This window comes from Pocillopora verrucosa, chromosome 5, assembly GCF_036669915.1.
Source record: "Pocillopora verrucosa isolate sample1 chromosome 5, ASM3666991v2, whole genome shotgun sequence".
NCBI classification, from domain to species: Eukaryota; Metazoa; Cnidaria; class Anthozoa; order Scleractinia; family Pocilloporidae; genus Pocillopora; species Pocillopora verrucosa.
The window spans coordinates 839,418-856,527 of record NC_089316.1 but is presented as its reverse complement, the minus strand read 5'-3'; the positions used below and the strand labels follow the sequence as shown (position 1 = coordinate 856,527).

The 17,110-nt window shown below is 38.1% G+C and overlaps 1 protein-coding gene, 1 long non-coding RNA gene and 1 pseudogene across 3 annotated transcripts; all 3 read right to left on the bottom strand.

Moving 5' to 3' along the window:
- Positions 1–899: 899 nt before the first annotated feature.
- Positions 900–8,501, bottom strand: LOC131783026 (uncharacterized protein C2orf81 homolog). 2 transcript variants are annotated; one of them, XM_059099771.2, is made up of 11 exons: positions 8,196–8,501; positions 7,678–7,840; positions 6,961–7,030; positions 6,646–6,784; positions 5,435–5,567; positions 5,000–5,194; positions 3,846–3,950; positions 2,946–3,049; positions 2,327–2,555; positions 1,503–1,574; positions 900–1,204 (listed from the first exon to the last, which is right to left on the bottom strand). In XM_059099771.2, the coding sequence occupies exons 1-11, from the start codon at positions 8,300–8,302 to the stop codon at positions 1,028–1,030; spliced, it is 1,494 nt and encodes a 497-aa protein (XP_058955754.2). In that variant the 5' UTR covers positions 8,303–8,501; the 3' UTR covers positions 900–1,027. The 2 variants fall into 2 exon arrangements, with proteins under 2 accessions (XP_058955754.2, XP_058955756.2); XM_059099773.2 differs by lacking the exon at positions 3,846–3,950.
- Positions 8,502–9,404: 903 nt separating this feature from the next.
- On the bottom strand, positions 9,405–10,915 carry LOC131783049 (uncharacterized; annotated as a pseudogene).
- A 1,056-nt stretch (positions 10,916–11,971) lies between these two features.
- LOC131783042 (uncharacterized) lies at positions 11,972–13,568 on the bottom strand. The gene is made up of 3 exons (XR_009340087.2): positions 13,245–13,568; positions 12,919–12,994; positions 11,972–12,294 (listed from the first exon to the last, which is right to left on the bottom strand). It is a non-coding gene; the product is annotated as an uncharacterized lncRNA (long non-coding RNA).
- Between the last annotated feature and the right edge of the window lie 3,542 nt (positions 13,569–17,110).

The following is a 17,110-nucleotide window of genomic DNA, read 5'->3' as shown; positions in this document are numbered from 1 at the left end:
GGAGTACATGTATGAACGAAAACTACAGGCAAACTAACAGGGTTTTTGGAAATAATTTTCGGGCGAGAATAAAAAATGGAATACTGGTCTACGACTTAATCGAATAAATTCTTCAAGGAGTGGTAATCTAAGCTATCATAGCCTGCTTAACTTAAGGCTTGCTTACGTTCACTATGAAAACGATGACCGCTGAGCCACGAAAACGAGTGGGGCTTGGAATTATTTCGTCCCAAGTTTCTCGCGGCCTTACCCCTCCGTTTCTCGGCCTACCTCTGAATGTTACAAAGAGCGCAAAAACGCTCGCTATGCAGGCTGGGCATATCACGATGATGACTCCTTTGGCTCTTTTGCCTCTTTCGTAAAAAAGGTCCTCTTTACGTCACGTCCACTCCAAATACAGATTGAAAAGAACCTTATAGAACTCTTTTTACAACAAATAGTGAAATGAAGTCCACAAGCGTTAAAAAATTGATACAAATTATATTTACAAATACTGCATGTTAATGAAGTATTTACAAATGGGAATTTTTTTGTGCCACATCTGAGAGACATACATCTCATAACACGTTCATGTCTAAGGAGCCAATTTTTAAATTTTCAAATGACAATCATTCACAACTAACAATATTGAAATATCAACAATTACTAACGAACGTTTTCCAAAGAAGCTTTCATAAGGCACAAATCCTTCACCTCGAAAAGAATAAAGAAAAAAAACAGTTTTAAAGTATGGCTCTGCAACTTCCATCATGACACAAACTTTATCACATCATGAGGCAAACTTAACACAACTATTCTGAACAGCAATTCATGAAAATTGCTGCTTGGTGGTTAGACTCCGAGGTTGAAAGGGAGTAATTCCAAATTACAACATTGAATGAGCAATCTGAGAGGTTAAATAAATGTTTTTTCGTTTTTAATCCGTCGTCTTGCCATACTACGATGACAAACGATAACGTTAACTTCCTTGTCTCGTACAGACTTACAATATCTACACGCAAAGAAATCGAACACAATGTTAACGACATCAAGAATAAGTGGGAGGCTGGGAAGTTATCGGAGGAATGGGTTCCGTCGCATGAAGAGGTCTGATCACGGGAGACGAGCGGGTAAGAATGTCATCAATGACCCGTCCCGCAGTACGGGTGCTGTCCAATGGTTGCAGACAAGCTGAGGAGGGAGTCTTTTCCGCACGACGTGGAATCTGAAACATCAGTAGGCAAATCAAGATTAATAGTTCTTGGTGGTCTTTGTATAGGGAAACTTATCATTGTTATTTCACTCTTGAGACTTTTGAGAGCTTGATCGGGTTACGGGATACAAAATGGAATGACGCTCGATAAAGCGCTTAATACCCAATGCACATCGGGGACCTTGATCGGGTTTCGGGAAACAAAGCAGGATTACACTCGATCGAGGATTTTAATCCCAATAGACTTTGGGGACCCTAATCACGTTAAGGGGATTCAAAGCGGGATTACGCTCGATAAAACGCCCTTTACCTGTCTTGGCCCGCGTCTAATAATGTTCCCTTCCCTCACGAGAACACCAGCAGATATGTCCATAGCGTCCACCTAACAAAATAAATAAATAAATAAATAAATACGTGGAAAATAAATATGGCTAAATCAAATGATTCCTTTGTGAATCCTTCAAGTAGAGAAATATAAGCTCCTGGCAGACGTTGACCTTTCCTAGAGGGGTCGGGAAGGTTATAAGCCTTGTAGAAAGTTGTCAGTCGTTTTGTCAGAGGCGCGGGCTACGAAAAATCTGTGCTCCCCACAAGTATTCCAAACCTTCCAGTTTTACGCCCCGATTCAAAATGAAATACACAAAGCTCGCCCCAAAGGTTGTGTCTTGCGATGTGAAAACTACTCGAAAATTTACCAATCGCGTGCCTCAGTTACTCCGAGGTTTCCTGCACTTCGGGAAGTTCACTTGTTTTAACTTTGCGTTCTCATTGGTTCCCTACGATTTTAACCCTTTCACTCCCAAGATATAATAATTAATTCTCCTTACTGTCTTCCATACAATTCTTATGATGTTAATTCAGAGAATTTGGTATTGGATCATCTAATAATCCCATAAATGATATTTTTCTTCATTCGCATCACCTACCTGCTTGATATTGTATTACTATTGTAAGGAGAAATCCTGTCTTGGTCACTTGTGGGAGTGAAAGGGTTAAACCTTAGTTCTCATTGGCCGATAATACTTTGGTCAAATGCACTCCTGTTTAGGGAGAACTGAAGAGCGAGGTAATGTAATTCGTGCAAAGACAAGAAAATCATTTCTTTATCGAATTCAAACACCGACAAGTGCTTACCAACGGAGGTGGTAAGGGTGTTATGTAGCCAGCATTTTCCGTCTGATATGATGCGTTATTTATCGAACTTGCATCGATATTTTGTTTGAGACTTGCATTTTTGGAAGCCTTTAAGTCCTTCGTTGCTTCCATCTTGCGGGGATTTTGGCCGTATTTCCTAGGTCTTGTCCGAGAACGCACTACCTGCATGTCATTATCATCGTCCACTACTGAAAATTTGGTTCGAACCCTGTTGAGAAAAAGGGTAAATGGCTTGAGTGTAATATGTTTTTAAAGGATTTCTCGGAGCTTTGCGCATTATATCTAATCCTCCCCCCCCCCTCCACCCATTGAGGGTCAGACTTCAACACCCCCGTATTCTGTTGTCGACACCTTTGATGTTTGCATCCAATTACTTCAAATTAATTTTAGGCTCTTCTGTTAGAAAAAAAAGTATTCAGACAGGCCTTGTGCCAAAGGTTGTTCTCCAAAGGAAAGGAAAGGGGGGAGGGAAAGGGGATGCGTTTATAAAATGAAATATGCCACTCAAGTGTATTCAATCAGGAATCAGGGATGCCTGATCTCTCTCTCTCTCTCTCTCTCTCTCTCAAAGAAAAAAACTCGAAGTAAAACATTTTACCTGTGCGATGGAAGCTTATCCGGTGAAATCTTCATCACGGCTACTACATTTCCCCTCTCATCATAGAGCACATCTTTAATGCCTGGTGGCCGGCCATACTGTGCCTGTGCAGAGATAACGTACATAGCAAAAATGACTTCTGTTCAATTGTGATTGTAACCTGCAGGGCAGACGTCATTTATTTTTGGGGGAGGGGGCGTTTTTTCAGGCAAGATAGAGACACTCCCCCCCTTCGTCCACTTTAACCAGGACAGAGGTACAAAGATGCAACAATGGATCTACTGTTCACGGCAACATTTCGAGGAAGTGGGGGGGGGGGGGGAAGAAAGAGAGAGAGTAAAAAGGTAGGAAGCAGGGAATCTATGAGGGAAATAATTCATTCATTTGCACTGCTTTCCAAAAAGTGGAAGGTGACAGGAGTCAGAGGAACGAAGACAGGAGAGCACGTTTCAAAAGCAAAAGGTTCTCCTCTCCCTGCCTCCCTTCCAGTGAATTGATGAGTTTAGCTGTGAAGACTACCTGAGAAGGATATCACTTGTGCTACCCACTCTAAAGACTGAGGGAGATGTTGATGACAAGTCATAGTAGAGTTTTAAAAATCTCAGTACAGAGTGCTAACAGAGTGTGGTAATTCACACAGAAATTTTATGCTGTAGATATCATTTTTCAGCAATGATGTGAAAAACTAAGTTGTGCATTATTCATTACTTACATAATTTTTTACACTGTTTTTATTTTTCATTAATATGTTCTGAGGCAGCTACTTTCCGTAGTTAATTCTTGTCATTAAAAAAGTGTAGATTAAAAAAATTCAAGGAAGCTTTTTTTAGGATTGTCTTCAGACGTTTACTATTTCATTTTAATTCAAGTTTAAACAGTAGATGTTTCTGACTGTGTTACCTGACTTTTAGAGTAGTTACTAATAGTTCTCCAACTTTGAGAATAGGAAGAGGGTGTTGATGACCAGAAGTAACATTCTTCCAACCGACTGTTCTCTGAAGGAAACTGTTTGGTCCAAAATCAAAATTTAGTCAAATTAAAAATTCTCCTTTCAAGCCTCTGCATATTTAGTTTAACAAAAGAGGGGAGAATTTAGAGATGTTTATGGCCACACAGGTTTATCTATCCATACATCAACATGCATCTTTGTTAACCTAGGAGTAATAACTGATTATGTAATGCAATTATATGGGTCAGTTGAGTTGTCCTGGACAACATTTGTTACTGTTAGTGACTGAGGTTTGCAGAAGCCAGTCAATCAGAGTCAATATCTTGACATCCTTAAGTTCCTTCAGGTTTGCTAATCCTCTGTCCTTGTCACAGACATACCTGATTTTCAGGATTACTCTTGCCTGGACAACAATTGGCTTTTATACCCTCAAAAGGAAATGTCTCAAACTTAAATATACTGTGTGATGTGGTTTAACAAAACATCCATCATTAATGGTTAATCCCTAGTTAACAGAAGAGTGTTTAACTTAACAAAGGTGACCAATTGAAAGGCTAATTTTGTCAATGAAAGTAAGAAATAGAAAATAATGTAATTTTTAGGATGACAGGGATTTTAAAGCATAAAATACTTTCAAAGCAATTAATAATTAACATGGATTGAGAATTTTAAAACTGGTGTTCATTAAAATGAGTTTTGTCAACAGTAATCCCACTAACTGAATATTACTATAATTTCATTGTTAAGTTATTACAATCAACAAGCTCCCAGTTTTATTTTCCTATTTATTTGTTGATTTGTTAGCTTATAAAGAGTCACCCAAAACTGTAAAGTAAATAAAAGGTATGCAATTTTTTACAAAAGAAAATTCAGTTTGATTTCCATCATAAAATTCTTTTCTAGAAATGTTACGAATTCCATCACTACAGAATTATTTTCATGTCATAATCCAAGTCTACAAATCAATGGCTAAATTAAAGATGATTTCTCTTGAAGCCATGATATTCTAGATTTCAGGTATGATTAGGGATGACAGAAGGATTGAGAATAATGAAAGATAAAATATTTTTTCATCACATAACATGCTGGAATTTTTAACCCATACCTTCAGAATAGAAGTAGAAGATGACAGCATAGTTAATCCAGTGGTATCCCTGTGTCCTATTGTGGCCTCCTGTAATCTTTCTGCTGTTCTTAAGCTGTACTCATCAGTTAAGGGAGTAAGATCTACTCCAGAAAATGAAGGCAGTTTTCCTTTGTGTGGTCTGAATGGTGAATATGTTTTCTTCTTCCCTTGCACCTTAAAAGTGAGAATCAGTTAGAATCGAATGGGAGAGGAGGGGGAAGGGGGAAGTCAATCCATGATTACCACCCTCCCCTCCCAGCATTACATTAGGTTTGTCCAACAGTTTTCCAGTACCTTGCAAGCACACAACTGAACATTTAACATGGGTAGCAACAGAAACATCAGATAAGACAAATTATAAAAATTATAATAAGATTTCAATAATAATCATTCCAATTGTTCATTGTTAAATACCTGCTTCTTTGAAAGCTCTTGAGGTTTATTTTCCTTTCTCTTCTCTGCAGTAGCTGGTGTAGGCTGTGCTGGACTACTTATCGACAAGGGAGTCTCTGGCACATCCAGAGCTTCAAATGGTGGTTCTGGGGCACTAATTAGGAAATTAAACATGAATGATTGGAGTGCATCTTGAACAGGTATCAAGAGATTAAACGCAAGGTAAAGATGGACAAAGAACATAATAAGCCTAATAATATAACTGTATCTGACCAACTCACCAACAGACTGACTCTCCCACACATAAAATCACTTCAATAAGCTCATCACAGAATTAGTCTTACAGAATGATAAAAAAGTAATTAAAGTTTCATTTGTTATAATGTTTCATTAACTGTATGCTGTAACAATATGAACCAAAGTGTTCGGAAATGGCCATACCATTACATGCATAGCAGGTAATTTAGTGTTAACAACTGGGTTGTAAACGTAAATTAGCCACCGTAAAGAGTAAAAAAGCTGACGTTTCGAGCGTTAGGGCTAACGTTCGAAGGGCTAACGCTCGAAACGTCAGCTTTTTTACTCTTTACGGTGGCTAATTTACGTTTTCAATCCAGTTGTTAACACTAAATTACCTGCTATACTCTCCCACCGACGCAGCACTACAGTTTCTTTAGAAACTTACCCCTTCATTCATTTGTCATTACATGCATACACTTAGATGCTATGGATGCTTTTCAACATCTTTCTGACACTTATTACACTATGGCAATGTGGATTTCTTCAGTAAGAAAGTTCATATGTTACAGTTTCTTGTTGTTGTGTATGTTGTGTTATATCATAAGCCAAAGAATCACAGCAAATGTTCAGGGATTTGGATCTCAGCATCTACTACTGTTGTAATGGTACTGCTAATGTTGTATCACTTTGGTTTAGAAATGACTTGAATATATAAAAATCATATAAATTGTATGAACTACGAATTCTACTTAAAATAAATGGATCCGAGAAAGATCGTCAAAGTGATGAACACTACTTAGAAGGCAATAGAAAAGTAATTTTAAGTGTGGGAGAGTTGACATGGGCAAGTTGGTCCTTCGGCAACTTGACTGTAATTCAATAAATTAACAACTCCACCTAGAGCTTATCAAAAAGCTGAAGCATAAAAAATTTCAGTACATTCTCTACCAAGTCAATACAGAAATGTATGTAAAATATTTATGAAAACTTACCCTGGCCTTTCTTCAGCAATGGATGAGAGCTCAGACTCTTGATCTGATTGGATAGATGTTACTGATGATGCTGACGATGGCCGTAACATGATTGGCACTGACCCCTGAGCCCATGAATCAGTTAAAGGCGTTACAGGTTCTGAATAAAATTATATTTATTTATAAAAAAAAGATAATCCATATAAAGAAACACAACGCATCTAAAAAACTAATGCTTTCACAAACAACTAGATCTAATGCTAAAAAAACCATCATACTCAGTATATGCATTAAGGCATCTCTTCAATATTTATAACAAACAGTTAGACACAATACCATCTTCCTCCAGCCATGTTGCATCGCAAGCAGGGTTGTTCTCTCCCCCATCACAGGCAAGAAATTGCCACTAGAAAATAAGCAATTCAAAGATACTAATTAGCTTTTATTCCAGGGATGCTGCTGAGAACCAGCTGTTGGTAACTTACAGTCATTCGATATGGAACATTATTATTAAGCCACTCCACTTGAAATTTCAGCCACCAGTGTAATTTCTTTGCTTCACCCTTCCTACTTGTAACATATAAAAACTAGAAATCTGATGGCTATGTTAAACAGTTATACAACTGGATGGAATTTCGACTCCAACCAACAAATCGTGGTTAAAACTTATTTTGACAAAAAAAAAAAATTTACACTCTGTAGAAAATCAGTCTATGATCACCTCCAACTCAAAGCTTACAAAAAGTATGGAGTACCATATAGGGTGACCGTGTTTCTTTGTTTTTTTTTTAACAATTTGGGGGACAAAGCTTGAGGAACAATCATGATTATTAAAACTGTTGACAAAGCTATTAAACCATATCAAAAATTCACTAGAAGCCCCAGTAGATAAACGTTATAAACAATACAATGGCTGGGGGTGGGTTTATAGAGGTTTCTGGTTATCAAACCTGATGTCTAAATTCAAAGTTCACTGTATTAAAATTTGTACCCATATACCTGCGCAAAATTTCACAAAATAATTATAATATTTAGTCTCATTACTACACACACCTCAATGATTTGTAGAAGTAAATTTTTAGACTCTTGTATAGTATATGGCAATGTTTGACTGATGATATACTGATCATGAAGGACTTTCATGGTGGATTCCACAATTTCGTTCACTATATCAACAACAAATTCCTCCCCGTCCTCCTGGTCCACCATATGATACCTGAACATTAAAATAAAAAAATTGGTTTAGACACACAGAGGAATTGGAGAAGGAATTCTATCGGTATCTGGTAAGAAACTATACGTCAAGTAAAGTACCGCATTGAAAATATTACCAAATAATCTTTCCATGCATATGCTGCCCGTTCACTGCGATATAAAACACTTTCAAAGTTTAGAAAATACTCATTAGGCTGAAGCTGCTCTAAGTTACAATTCGAGCAACTCCTAAGGTGTCTAAACTTTCATGCCCTCTACACTTTCCGAGTGTTTCATATTAGAAAAAAAGAAGTATCTCTCTTTCAACAAGAAAATTGGTGAAGGAAACATCACAATTTATCAAGATAAATTCTTACCAGTCAGCTTCTGTAAATCTTCCCGGTATAATATCATTGCTGGTAGGTGGTGGAGCGGACGTTTGAGCAGGAGTTTTTGTTTTATCTTGACGACTTTTATTGGACATGTTTACAAATGATGGCGAAGTTTTCTATTAGTTAGATTCGCATCAATGGCCAAAACAAGGGATAAGAACGGAAAGAAAGGTTAAATACTTGTTTCTATCGGCCATAAAGAGTTAGAAGAGCAGAGATCTCATCGGTAACTCTCGTAGAATCGCAAGTTCATTCTGCTTTTCCGTAACTAAAATGGCGGATTTCGTCGAGTTGAGGCAGCCCGTTGCCATGGCGCTTTCATGCCCTCGTCCCAGTCCCGCGGATGATCAATGGGCTGGTATCTCTTCTTAGCTCAGTCTCTTGCGTTCTATTTCCAAACATAGAAGTCCTCAAAGAAGTCCGTCAGCAACGATAGCGGCTCGTTATTCTTAAAATTTACAGTAAGATAGTACTATTTCGCTCCCCTTTACCAGACCTGACTCATTAAAATCAGGGAATTGAGCTACTTTGAGGAAATGAGGGAATTGAGTGGAGGGAATTGATTGAGGGAATTGGGGAATTGGGGAATTGAGCCACTACTACTAAATTTTTCAGTTTACTCTAACATTTTGAGAAGCACTATTTTGGGGTACTTTTGTTTCGCAGCTATGATAATAACAAATGGGTGATTAAGAAAAGGGATTATAAGAAGGCAATTATTTGGAGAATAGGAATTAAAAACAACAAAACAGGACACTTGTTTTATCGTGACCCTTTACACCCCTATAGAATTTACACCCAATATCAGTATGCATATTTTCCATACTGTTCTCAGAGAGAATCCTCTGAATTCTCAGAGAGAATTTTTTAAACAATCAAGAGCTTCTTTAGTGATCATTTCCTTTATTCTCCTGACCTTCATGTTTGATTCAGGGGTAATATGATTTTTAAGGAGAAATTCAATGTTAGTCACTCTTCACAGTTAAACAAACATGATACAATCAATCTATTGCAGAATTTTAAATATTTAATAAACAAATACATAATAAATCTATCAAATAGCATTAAAGCCTGTGTTTCACAAAGTAAATTGCTTCTAAAAAAAATTAATGCACTATAAATACAACATCAGCAGTAGCTATGATATCTATAAAAGTTCTTTAGGTGAGAGACCTAAAATTCTTACAACTCACACTACTGCATACAGAATAACAATGTTGACATATAAACCTGCATCTGAGCACTAATCTGAATTAAAGAAAAACACCAGAAAAATATTTTCAATGTAATTTGATAAAAACTTGGACACTGGAGGCCAACTGATCTTTTTAACAGGATCCTAAGAGAGCAATTTCCTGATACTGAAATGCAAAAGTATTGTAGCTAAGGTGCTTGACAAGCAATAGCATGAAGTAGACTTCTGCTGACTGCCTGACAACATCAGCAGCTGTCTTTCTGTTCAATGTATTAATATCTGACCCAGCAGCAAGAAGTAAGTTAACAGTTGGTGCACTTTCCCATGCTGCAGAAAGGTGCAATGAGGTGTAACTCTGGTCATCTGTGAGCAAGACATCATTTCCATTGTCAAGAAGAAGTACTACTGAAGTCCACTACTGAAGTACTACCCCTGGCTAAACAATAATAAAAACAAATCAAAAATAAATGGGCCTTAAAGCTTAAGAGGGGGGAGAGAGATGAGAAGGGGGTCTTTTTATGTATGACAACTCCATCCTTCTGGAGTATGTTTCCCTGTTAAGAGACTCCCCCCTGGAGGGTCCTACTAAAGTTCCTGGTTGGTTCATCTGTGCGAATCCACAGACAAGTGTTTCTTCTCTTACCCACCATTGAACTGAGGGTTACCTTTCCTCTCCATCATTCTTTGCAGACTGGAAGACAAGAAATGGTGCTTACCATTTGTTTAAATGATTTTCAAGAGAAACCAATTCCCAATTGACTAGGTCTGATGTTTTAAGAGTATTCCCTAATAAAGGGTACCTGACAGGAATATGCTGATATGACAAACGACTCTGATCATTAACAGTATTCTCTCAAAAAAATAGGCTTATCTAATTAGCAAGTTCTGTCTCAATTTTATTATACAACTTTAGGATTTTCTGAGAAGTTGTAATGCTTGATGTACGAAGTTTATATGGCGGTGGGGTGGCTGAGTTTCTGATGGGCAACGTAACAAGTAACCCCTCCCCACACAACGTTTCTTTTTCTCTTAGCTTAAAAGCCGCTCTATGTGATAGTGTATAACTCAACAACAACCTTGCTGCCTCAAAATTATCAATGAAGTCAGGCAGCTACATGAACAGTAGAATGCCCCCCAGTGTTCCTCACATCTACCTCACATCTACCTCACATCCCGAAAATAGCAAAACCTTCATAATTTTCACGTCGTTATTGATTATACATTTGAGAGGCGCAGTTTCTCCCTCGGAACCTAAAGAATTATTGAGGTCGCGGTCACCTTGTAAGCATTAAGGAGTGATACCGAAGCCGAGTGACCTACGTTTGCAGCTTCTTGCAAGGCCGTCTAACCAAAAGATCCGACTCTATTTGGACACCATGTTTGAGAATTTTCTGGACATCCAGTCTCTTGGCAGTCTCCAAGTTGGCAGAATTTTACTAAAGCTATCTGTTTGTGACGATTTCGTTGCATAATCATTATAATTTTTTATATCGACACGGAGGCACAGAAACAGACTTACCAACATCGCTAAAGAGTATTCGTCTTGATTATTTTCACGAAGAAAACTCCTCCTGCATAGGAAATTCCCATTACGCCAACGAGAAGCAGAACAAAGAGTATCTCCGCCATTTCAAACATTCATTACCCATCAAGCATTTCGTTTGTAACAGTCCAAGCAAAGTCAACCGCACTCACCCACCCGTCCCCCGATTAGGCGTCTTAAGCCCGCAATAATCATGGATTGGTGAAGTGCGTTCGATCCAGTTTAAAAATTTATCTTTTTGACTTGGCGTAAAAAAATCTAGTGCATAATATAAACCTACGAATGGTGCCGTGGATCACGGTTCGGATTTGTAGTAAATCAAAGTCGTTTAGTCAAATGTCATCTGTGTAAATCCTGATCTAGTTGGTATTTATCAAAACACATGTAATCATAACAATACCGTATAGAAAAACTCACTGCCTGACGAGTGAATTCCACGTTAAATTTCACGCGAACAATTGATTCCAATTTATCAACATATCATTTCATGGCATCGTGACAGAAGCGAATCAACACCGCGGGATCTCGCATGAAATCGAGGCGAGTGATGAGCCTGTCCAAGATGGCGCCCAAACCATGACATCGCACAGCATCTAGAAAGAAGCCACACGAATAGTATGCGTTTTCCTAACGTCGAACGCAAATTGTCTAGTTAGCCAAACGTTATGTAAGGTTTCGTGTTTCGTTGTTTTTTTTTTTAACAATTTGGGGGACAAAGCTTGAGGAACAATCATGATTATTAAAACTGTTTACAAAGCTATTAAAGCATATCAAAAATTCACTAGAAGCCCCAGTAGATTAATCGTTATAAACAATACAACCTTGCTGAATTTTTATCTGCGATAGTGGAAGACGAAGGAGAAGACGTCTAAGGAGAGAGATCATGATCTCAGGTTAGCTCTAATTAACTCATACGCTCTTAATACTTTCAAAACAGGGAATGGGAGAATCAGTCTAGTGCTGAGTAACAAGACAGTGTTGTGATAGTGGCGAGAGAGGAAAGAGAGCACAATGATACTGTCATTCAGAAAAAACAAGCGAATTTATTCTTCTTCTCAGGCACTCAGAGGTATACAAACATCAGTAACAAACTAAATATGCTGAAACTTTTACAATCAAAATACTTGTAGGACATCTCAAAACTCTTTACGAAAGCTTTTAACAGGGTTTCCTACTCCCATTTCTTCAAGAGACTTGTATCTTTTACCAGGCTCCAAAATAGCATATGCACCCTGGTAGGTTACTTGAGTAAAAGCCCTCCATCGACCGGCGTCTTCCTGTACAATTATAGACGAACCTCCCCACGGAAGCATCTTTGTTAAGTCTTTGGAGCCCTCACTGAGTTCCTGCAGTGATATTTGTACAGAAATCTGAATGTTTGATTCAGGGGTGATATTGTAATGAGAAATTAGATTCTAGTCACTCTTAGGGATTGAGGGGTTAAGCCTTCGAGAGAAGTTGTTGGTCACGAGTACGGATAGTCTTTTTTTTTTTTTGACGAGCTTAAGCCTAAGAATCTTGTAAAATCTTATTCTAGGGGGATACAGCCATAAAACCTTAACAGTAAGTGAGGAAGATTCTCGCCCGAGGTCGGGAGGTATATTGAAAGCTCTCTCATAGCACAGCAGAGATATGCAACGGATGTAAGAATTCACTTCAAATTTCCCTCTATCAGCATGCACCTATTAGTGTGACAGTCTTTACTCATGTGATACAATCCTTTTGGTCAGCGCCACGAGTCGAGGTATGAAGCTGGTCAAATGGATCGTAGGCCTGGGAAAAACATCTAAACGAATGCGTTCGATCATGTTCGATCAGATTTGATCCGGACGTCACAAGAATTTCATTGGAAAATGTAGGACGCACCCATTTCAGAAATCTGTAAATATTGCCACAAGGATCATTTTTTAAAGGTTAACAGTTAAACAGCTGATAACGAAAAAAAAGCATTTAAATTGACAAGGCCATACCACGTAATTTCCACCGTAGTTTTCACGTTCAAAGAATATCAACTTGACGGATTCCTGTGCCATTTTCTTCGGAAAGCTGTGCGAGACAGAACGAAAAGAATCAATACGATCACTAAGTTTAACTTCCTTTATTCTATGTTTGTCCTTTGTGTCCATTTCTATAAGGAAAGCTGTAAATGACACTTGTGCAATAAGAAATGGGGGAAAATATGGGCGACTTCTCCCACTATGACTAGAGAGTTGTTAAAAATCGGCACTCGGCATACCGTTGTTCCTGGAATTTAAAAATACTCTTTGGCCAAAGACAAAAATATATCAAGAAATACCTGTGCCCAACTAGAATAGACAAATGTTCCTCCCGTGTCTTTGTGGTGCAATGGTGACAGCTCTTCTGACGTCTGCATATTCTTCTGAATCTTAAGACTCAAGAGGTTTGCTTTGATGACCTTGCCAATACCGCATAACTTAGGACTTCATTTTCGGTAATTTTGTAAGACCTTTGAACACACCCCCTGCCGGAAATCAAGCCATCGACCTGCCACTTTTCGGAACAAAAAAATATCTGGTGATTGGGTGGAGCCTCTGTAATCTTGACATTAGCGTTATATTTGTCAAGTATCACAAGCAAGCAAAGCTCTTGATAGGCACACCGAGAAAAAAAACAAAATTCTGAATTAGTATTTCAGCATCTTTAATAACTTGGTTACGTTTTTAATTCCATACTTCTTTTTGTTAATTTATGCATATGAAATACGTGTCTAGGCATGATTGTGAATTACCACAGCATTTAAAATTGAACGGATGAAGTTCACGGACGTTTAACCTAATTTCTCTCAAGATGCCGCTTAACAAATTCTCAAGAGGTTTCTAAGAACATACCAACCCAAATTTTGGTTTTTCGTGTTATAAATTAAATAAACCACTTCAAAGGACTTATGGTCGAAAAGTGAGCTAAATATTCCATACTAATAAAGCAACCTTACCTGCTATAGGACCACTAATAGCAAATCGACAAACATGTTTCATTTCCACGTTAACTTATCCAAAAGTTGGCCATAGATATTCTTTGATTTGTTATTCATGTACTTAGAAAAGAGAGCAAGGCCAACCAGTAGTGACCTTTCCACTACAATTTGGCTGGAACCTAACAATTTTCAAATGTTTTTAAAAATTCTTCCTAACAGTACATGGGTTGAACCCACGCGAAACATTATTTGTCATTAATCATCCACGAGAGGGTGGTCCTTACAAGTACTGTTGTCAGAAGCCATGATGTAAATGATGGTGTAATCGATTTTTTCCCGACATAGTCCTCATCAAGAACAAGTAATTTTTTTTAACCGCTTGAGGAAATCGATATTGGCTTCCAAAACATTAGCTGAGTAATGGCGCATGCATCTCTGTTATGTAATGTCATGTAATGTTATCTAATGATGCTTTAGTAGTATCGTTTCTCTCTACTTCAGCTAATTTACCCTTAGGTAAAAATTAATATCATAATGGTATAAAAATGTCAGCATTCATTGAAGGATAGAATTCCTTTGGATGTCTTTGAAGTCCTGGATGTCTTAGATGTCAAGACTCTAACGGCTGATTTCACATTTAATTTAGGCCAAGCTTGAAAATATCCTGCCAGTAAAACCACATTATTGAGAGACTTGTTGGGCTCAACGGGAAAAACGGTCAACGTCCTCCAAATATATGTTGCCTCTTGTTTTACGAAGTTAAGTGCCCAATATAACGTTATATTTTTCAGTCTTGTCAGTATCAGAGCTGAGATTGATAACATAACATTTTCGTGAGTTTATATTCCATTTGGGTGAGAATTTCGCGCAAACTTTGACTAAAGAGGAGAGATTAGACAGAAAAAATGGAGAAAATAATGCATGGAAGCGACGGGGTGGATTACCAAACTCAATCTTCCTTCCAAAGACTGGCTGGGAAGCATACCAATTTAATTTCTGTCTAATTAGTTTATTTAAATGCCTCTGATCTGGGTGACGCTTTGTCTTTGCTAACACGGAATTACACTCCATTGAATGGCACTGTTAATCATACATGGAACAAAAACGACTCATAGCTTGAAGAATGACATTCTTTTATTAGACCGTGGACAGCTTAGCTTATGTCAAACACAAAATTGCAACCTTGAATTTAACTTAACTTTAACTTCTTAAATATAGCTAGATTGCTTCAAACACTTCCAGGCTGTCTTCTTCTGAATTGCTTATGGAACACGCATGCTCTTGATAGGGCCAGCAAGGCCAATTTTCTCCGGGCTTGGATAATCTTTCCCAGCGGGCAAAACGGTGGAAGCTCCTTGGTAGTTGACTTCTGTGAACACCCGCCACGACCTCTGGTTAGAGCCGATCTTCACGGAGGACGCTCCTTTGGGAAGGTTTACTGGAGCAACAGTTAGGTCCGGGTTGTCCTCGGTAAGAAACTATGGCGAGAAACCAAATGGACCCAAGATCTCATCGGTAATTTTACCTTTTAGAGACTTCTAAAGGGGTTTTGTACAATTTAATCATAATCAAAGAAAACCTATGGCCAACTTGCGGATAAAGTAATGTAGAAATGAAACATGTTTGTCAACTTGCTAGTAGTGGTCTTGTAGCATGAAAGGTTGCTTTATTAGTATGGAATCTTTGGCTCACTTTCTTATGTTTATAACGCCAAAAACCCAAATTTGGGTCTGTATGTTCTTAGAGACTTGAACTCTTTCTAAAGATGTGTTGTTTAACAGGAGAAGATTAATTATTTTGATCAAAACTTGCGTTTTAAAGGTTAAAGTGACTGAAAGAACTCTAGAAAAGTCTCGCGGATTTTTCGGTCTTACTTTGTGACTCAGCTCAAGTCACAGAGAAATCCAGAATGATCATGGTAACCATCGTAACCATGGTAATCGCAACCATGGTAATCGCAGCTTTTCCAGCTTTTCTATGGAAAAAAATCTGGCAGTAAATCTGATTTAACTTAATATCTTACCGCTTTTCCCCCACCATATTCTGGCTGCTCAAACAGCAATACCTGCTCTTTTGAGTCACTCATCTCTGGAAAACAGAACATAAACAATCTTTTAATCGCAAAGGCAAGTATATTACTGCCGAGTCATACGGATCTTAGTATTCCACACCCGACCAGAGCTTATCTCAATTTCCTTAGAAGGAAGCCTCTATTGGAGTGTTAATACTTCTATGGGGCCCCAACCGGATGGTAGGATATCCCACCAATTCGTTTACTTTTCAAGACATTTGCTCTACCTTTTAATTCTATAGAAATAACACAATGTGTGCATAGGGGATATAGATGTGAAACACAGATTAGTTGGGAAGACTTTACCTTGAATTTACGCTTCTCAACAAGTCGATGTAACTTCTTTAGCTCCTTGTCAGGTTTGAGGTTGTGAGGGTTGCGCTCTCAATTTATCAGGTATAATGACGGTGATGAACGACTTCCAGATATGGTCATAAATCCAGAGACCTGTCAAAATGTCAAGATTAAAGAGGCTTCACCCAATCTGTTCCGAGAAGTGGTACGATGATGGCTCTATTCCAGGGGGTGTGTTCAAAGGTCTTACAGCAAATTCCTGTTTACATTTCCAATTATTAATACAAAATTACAGACTAGGAAGTCCTAAGTCAGGCAGTGTTGGCCAAGATCATCAAAACAAACCTCTTGAGTCTTGGTTAAGCGGCATCATGAGAGAAATTATCCTAAGCGTTCGTGGCTTCATCCGTTCAATTTAAAATGTTCTGGTAATTCATAAACATGCCTTGACATGTATTTCATATGCGTAAATTATCGAAAAAAAGTATGGAATTAAAGAAAGTAACCAAGTTACTAATAATGCTGAAATACTTTTTCGGAAGTTTGTTTCTTTTCTCAGTTTGCCCATTAAGAGCTTTGCTTGCTTGCGATACTTGACAAATGTAGCCCTAGTGTCAAGATTATTGAGGCTCCGCCCAATCACTAGATATTTTTCTGTTCCGAGAAGTGGCACGATGATGACTCAGTTCCCCGTAGGGGGTGTGTTCAAAGGTCTTACAGCAAATTCCTGTTTATATACCCAATTATTATTGCAAAATTACAGACTAGGAAGTCCTAAAGCAGGCAGTGTTGGCTAAGATCATCAGAACAAACCTCTTGAGTCTTTGTTAGGCGGCATCATAAGAGAAATTAGCTTAAGCGT

Excerpts from the sequence above, each read along its gene's own strand:
- LOC131783026 (XM_059099771.2), bottom strand. The coding sequence starts at position 8,302 with ATGTCCAATAAAAGTCGTCAAGATAAAACAAAAACTCCTGCTCAAACG. Across the intron at positions 5,568-6,645 it reads ATTGCTGAAGAAAGGCCAGG|TGCCCCAGAACCACCATTTG; the intron begins GTAAGTTTTCAT and ends TTTCCTAATTAG. Across the intron at positions 1,205-1,502 it reads TTAGACGCGGGCCAAGACAG|ATTCCACGTCGTGCGGAAAA; the intron begins GTAAAGGGCGTT and ends CTGATGTTTCAG.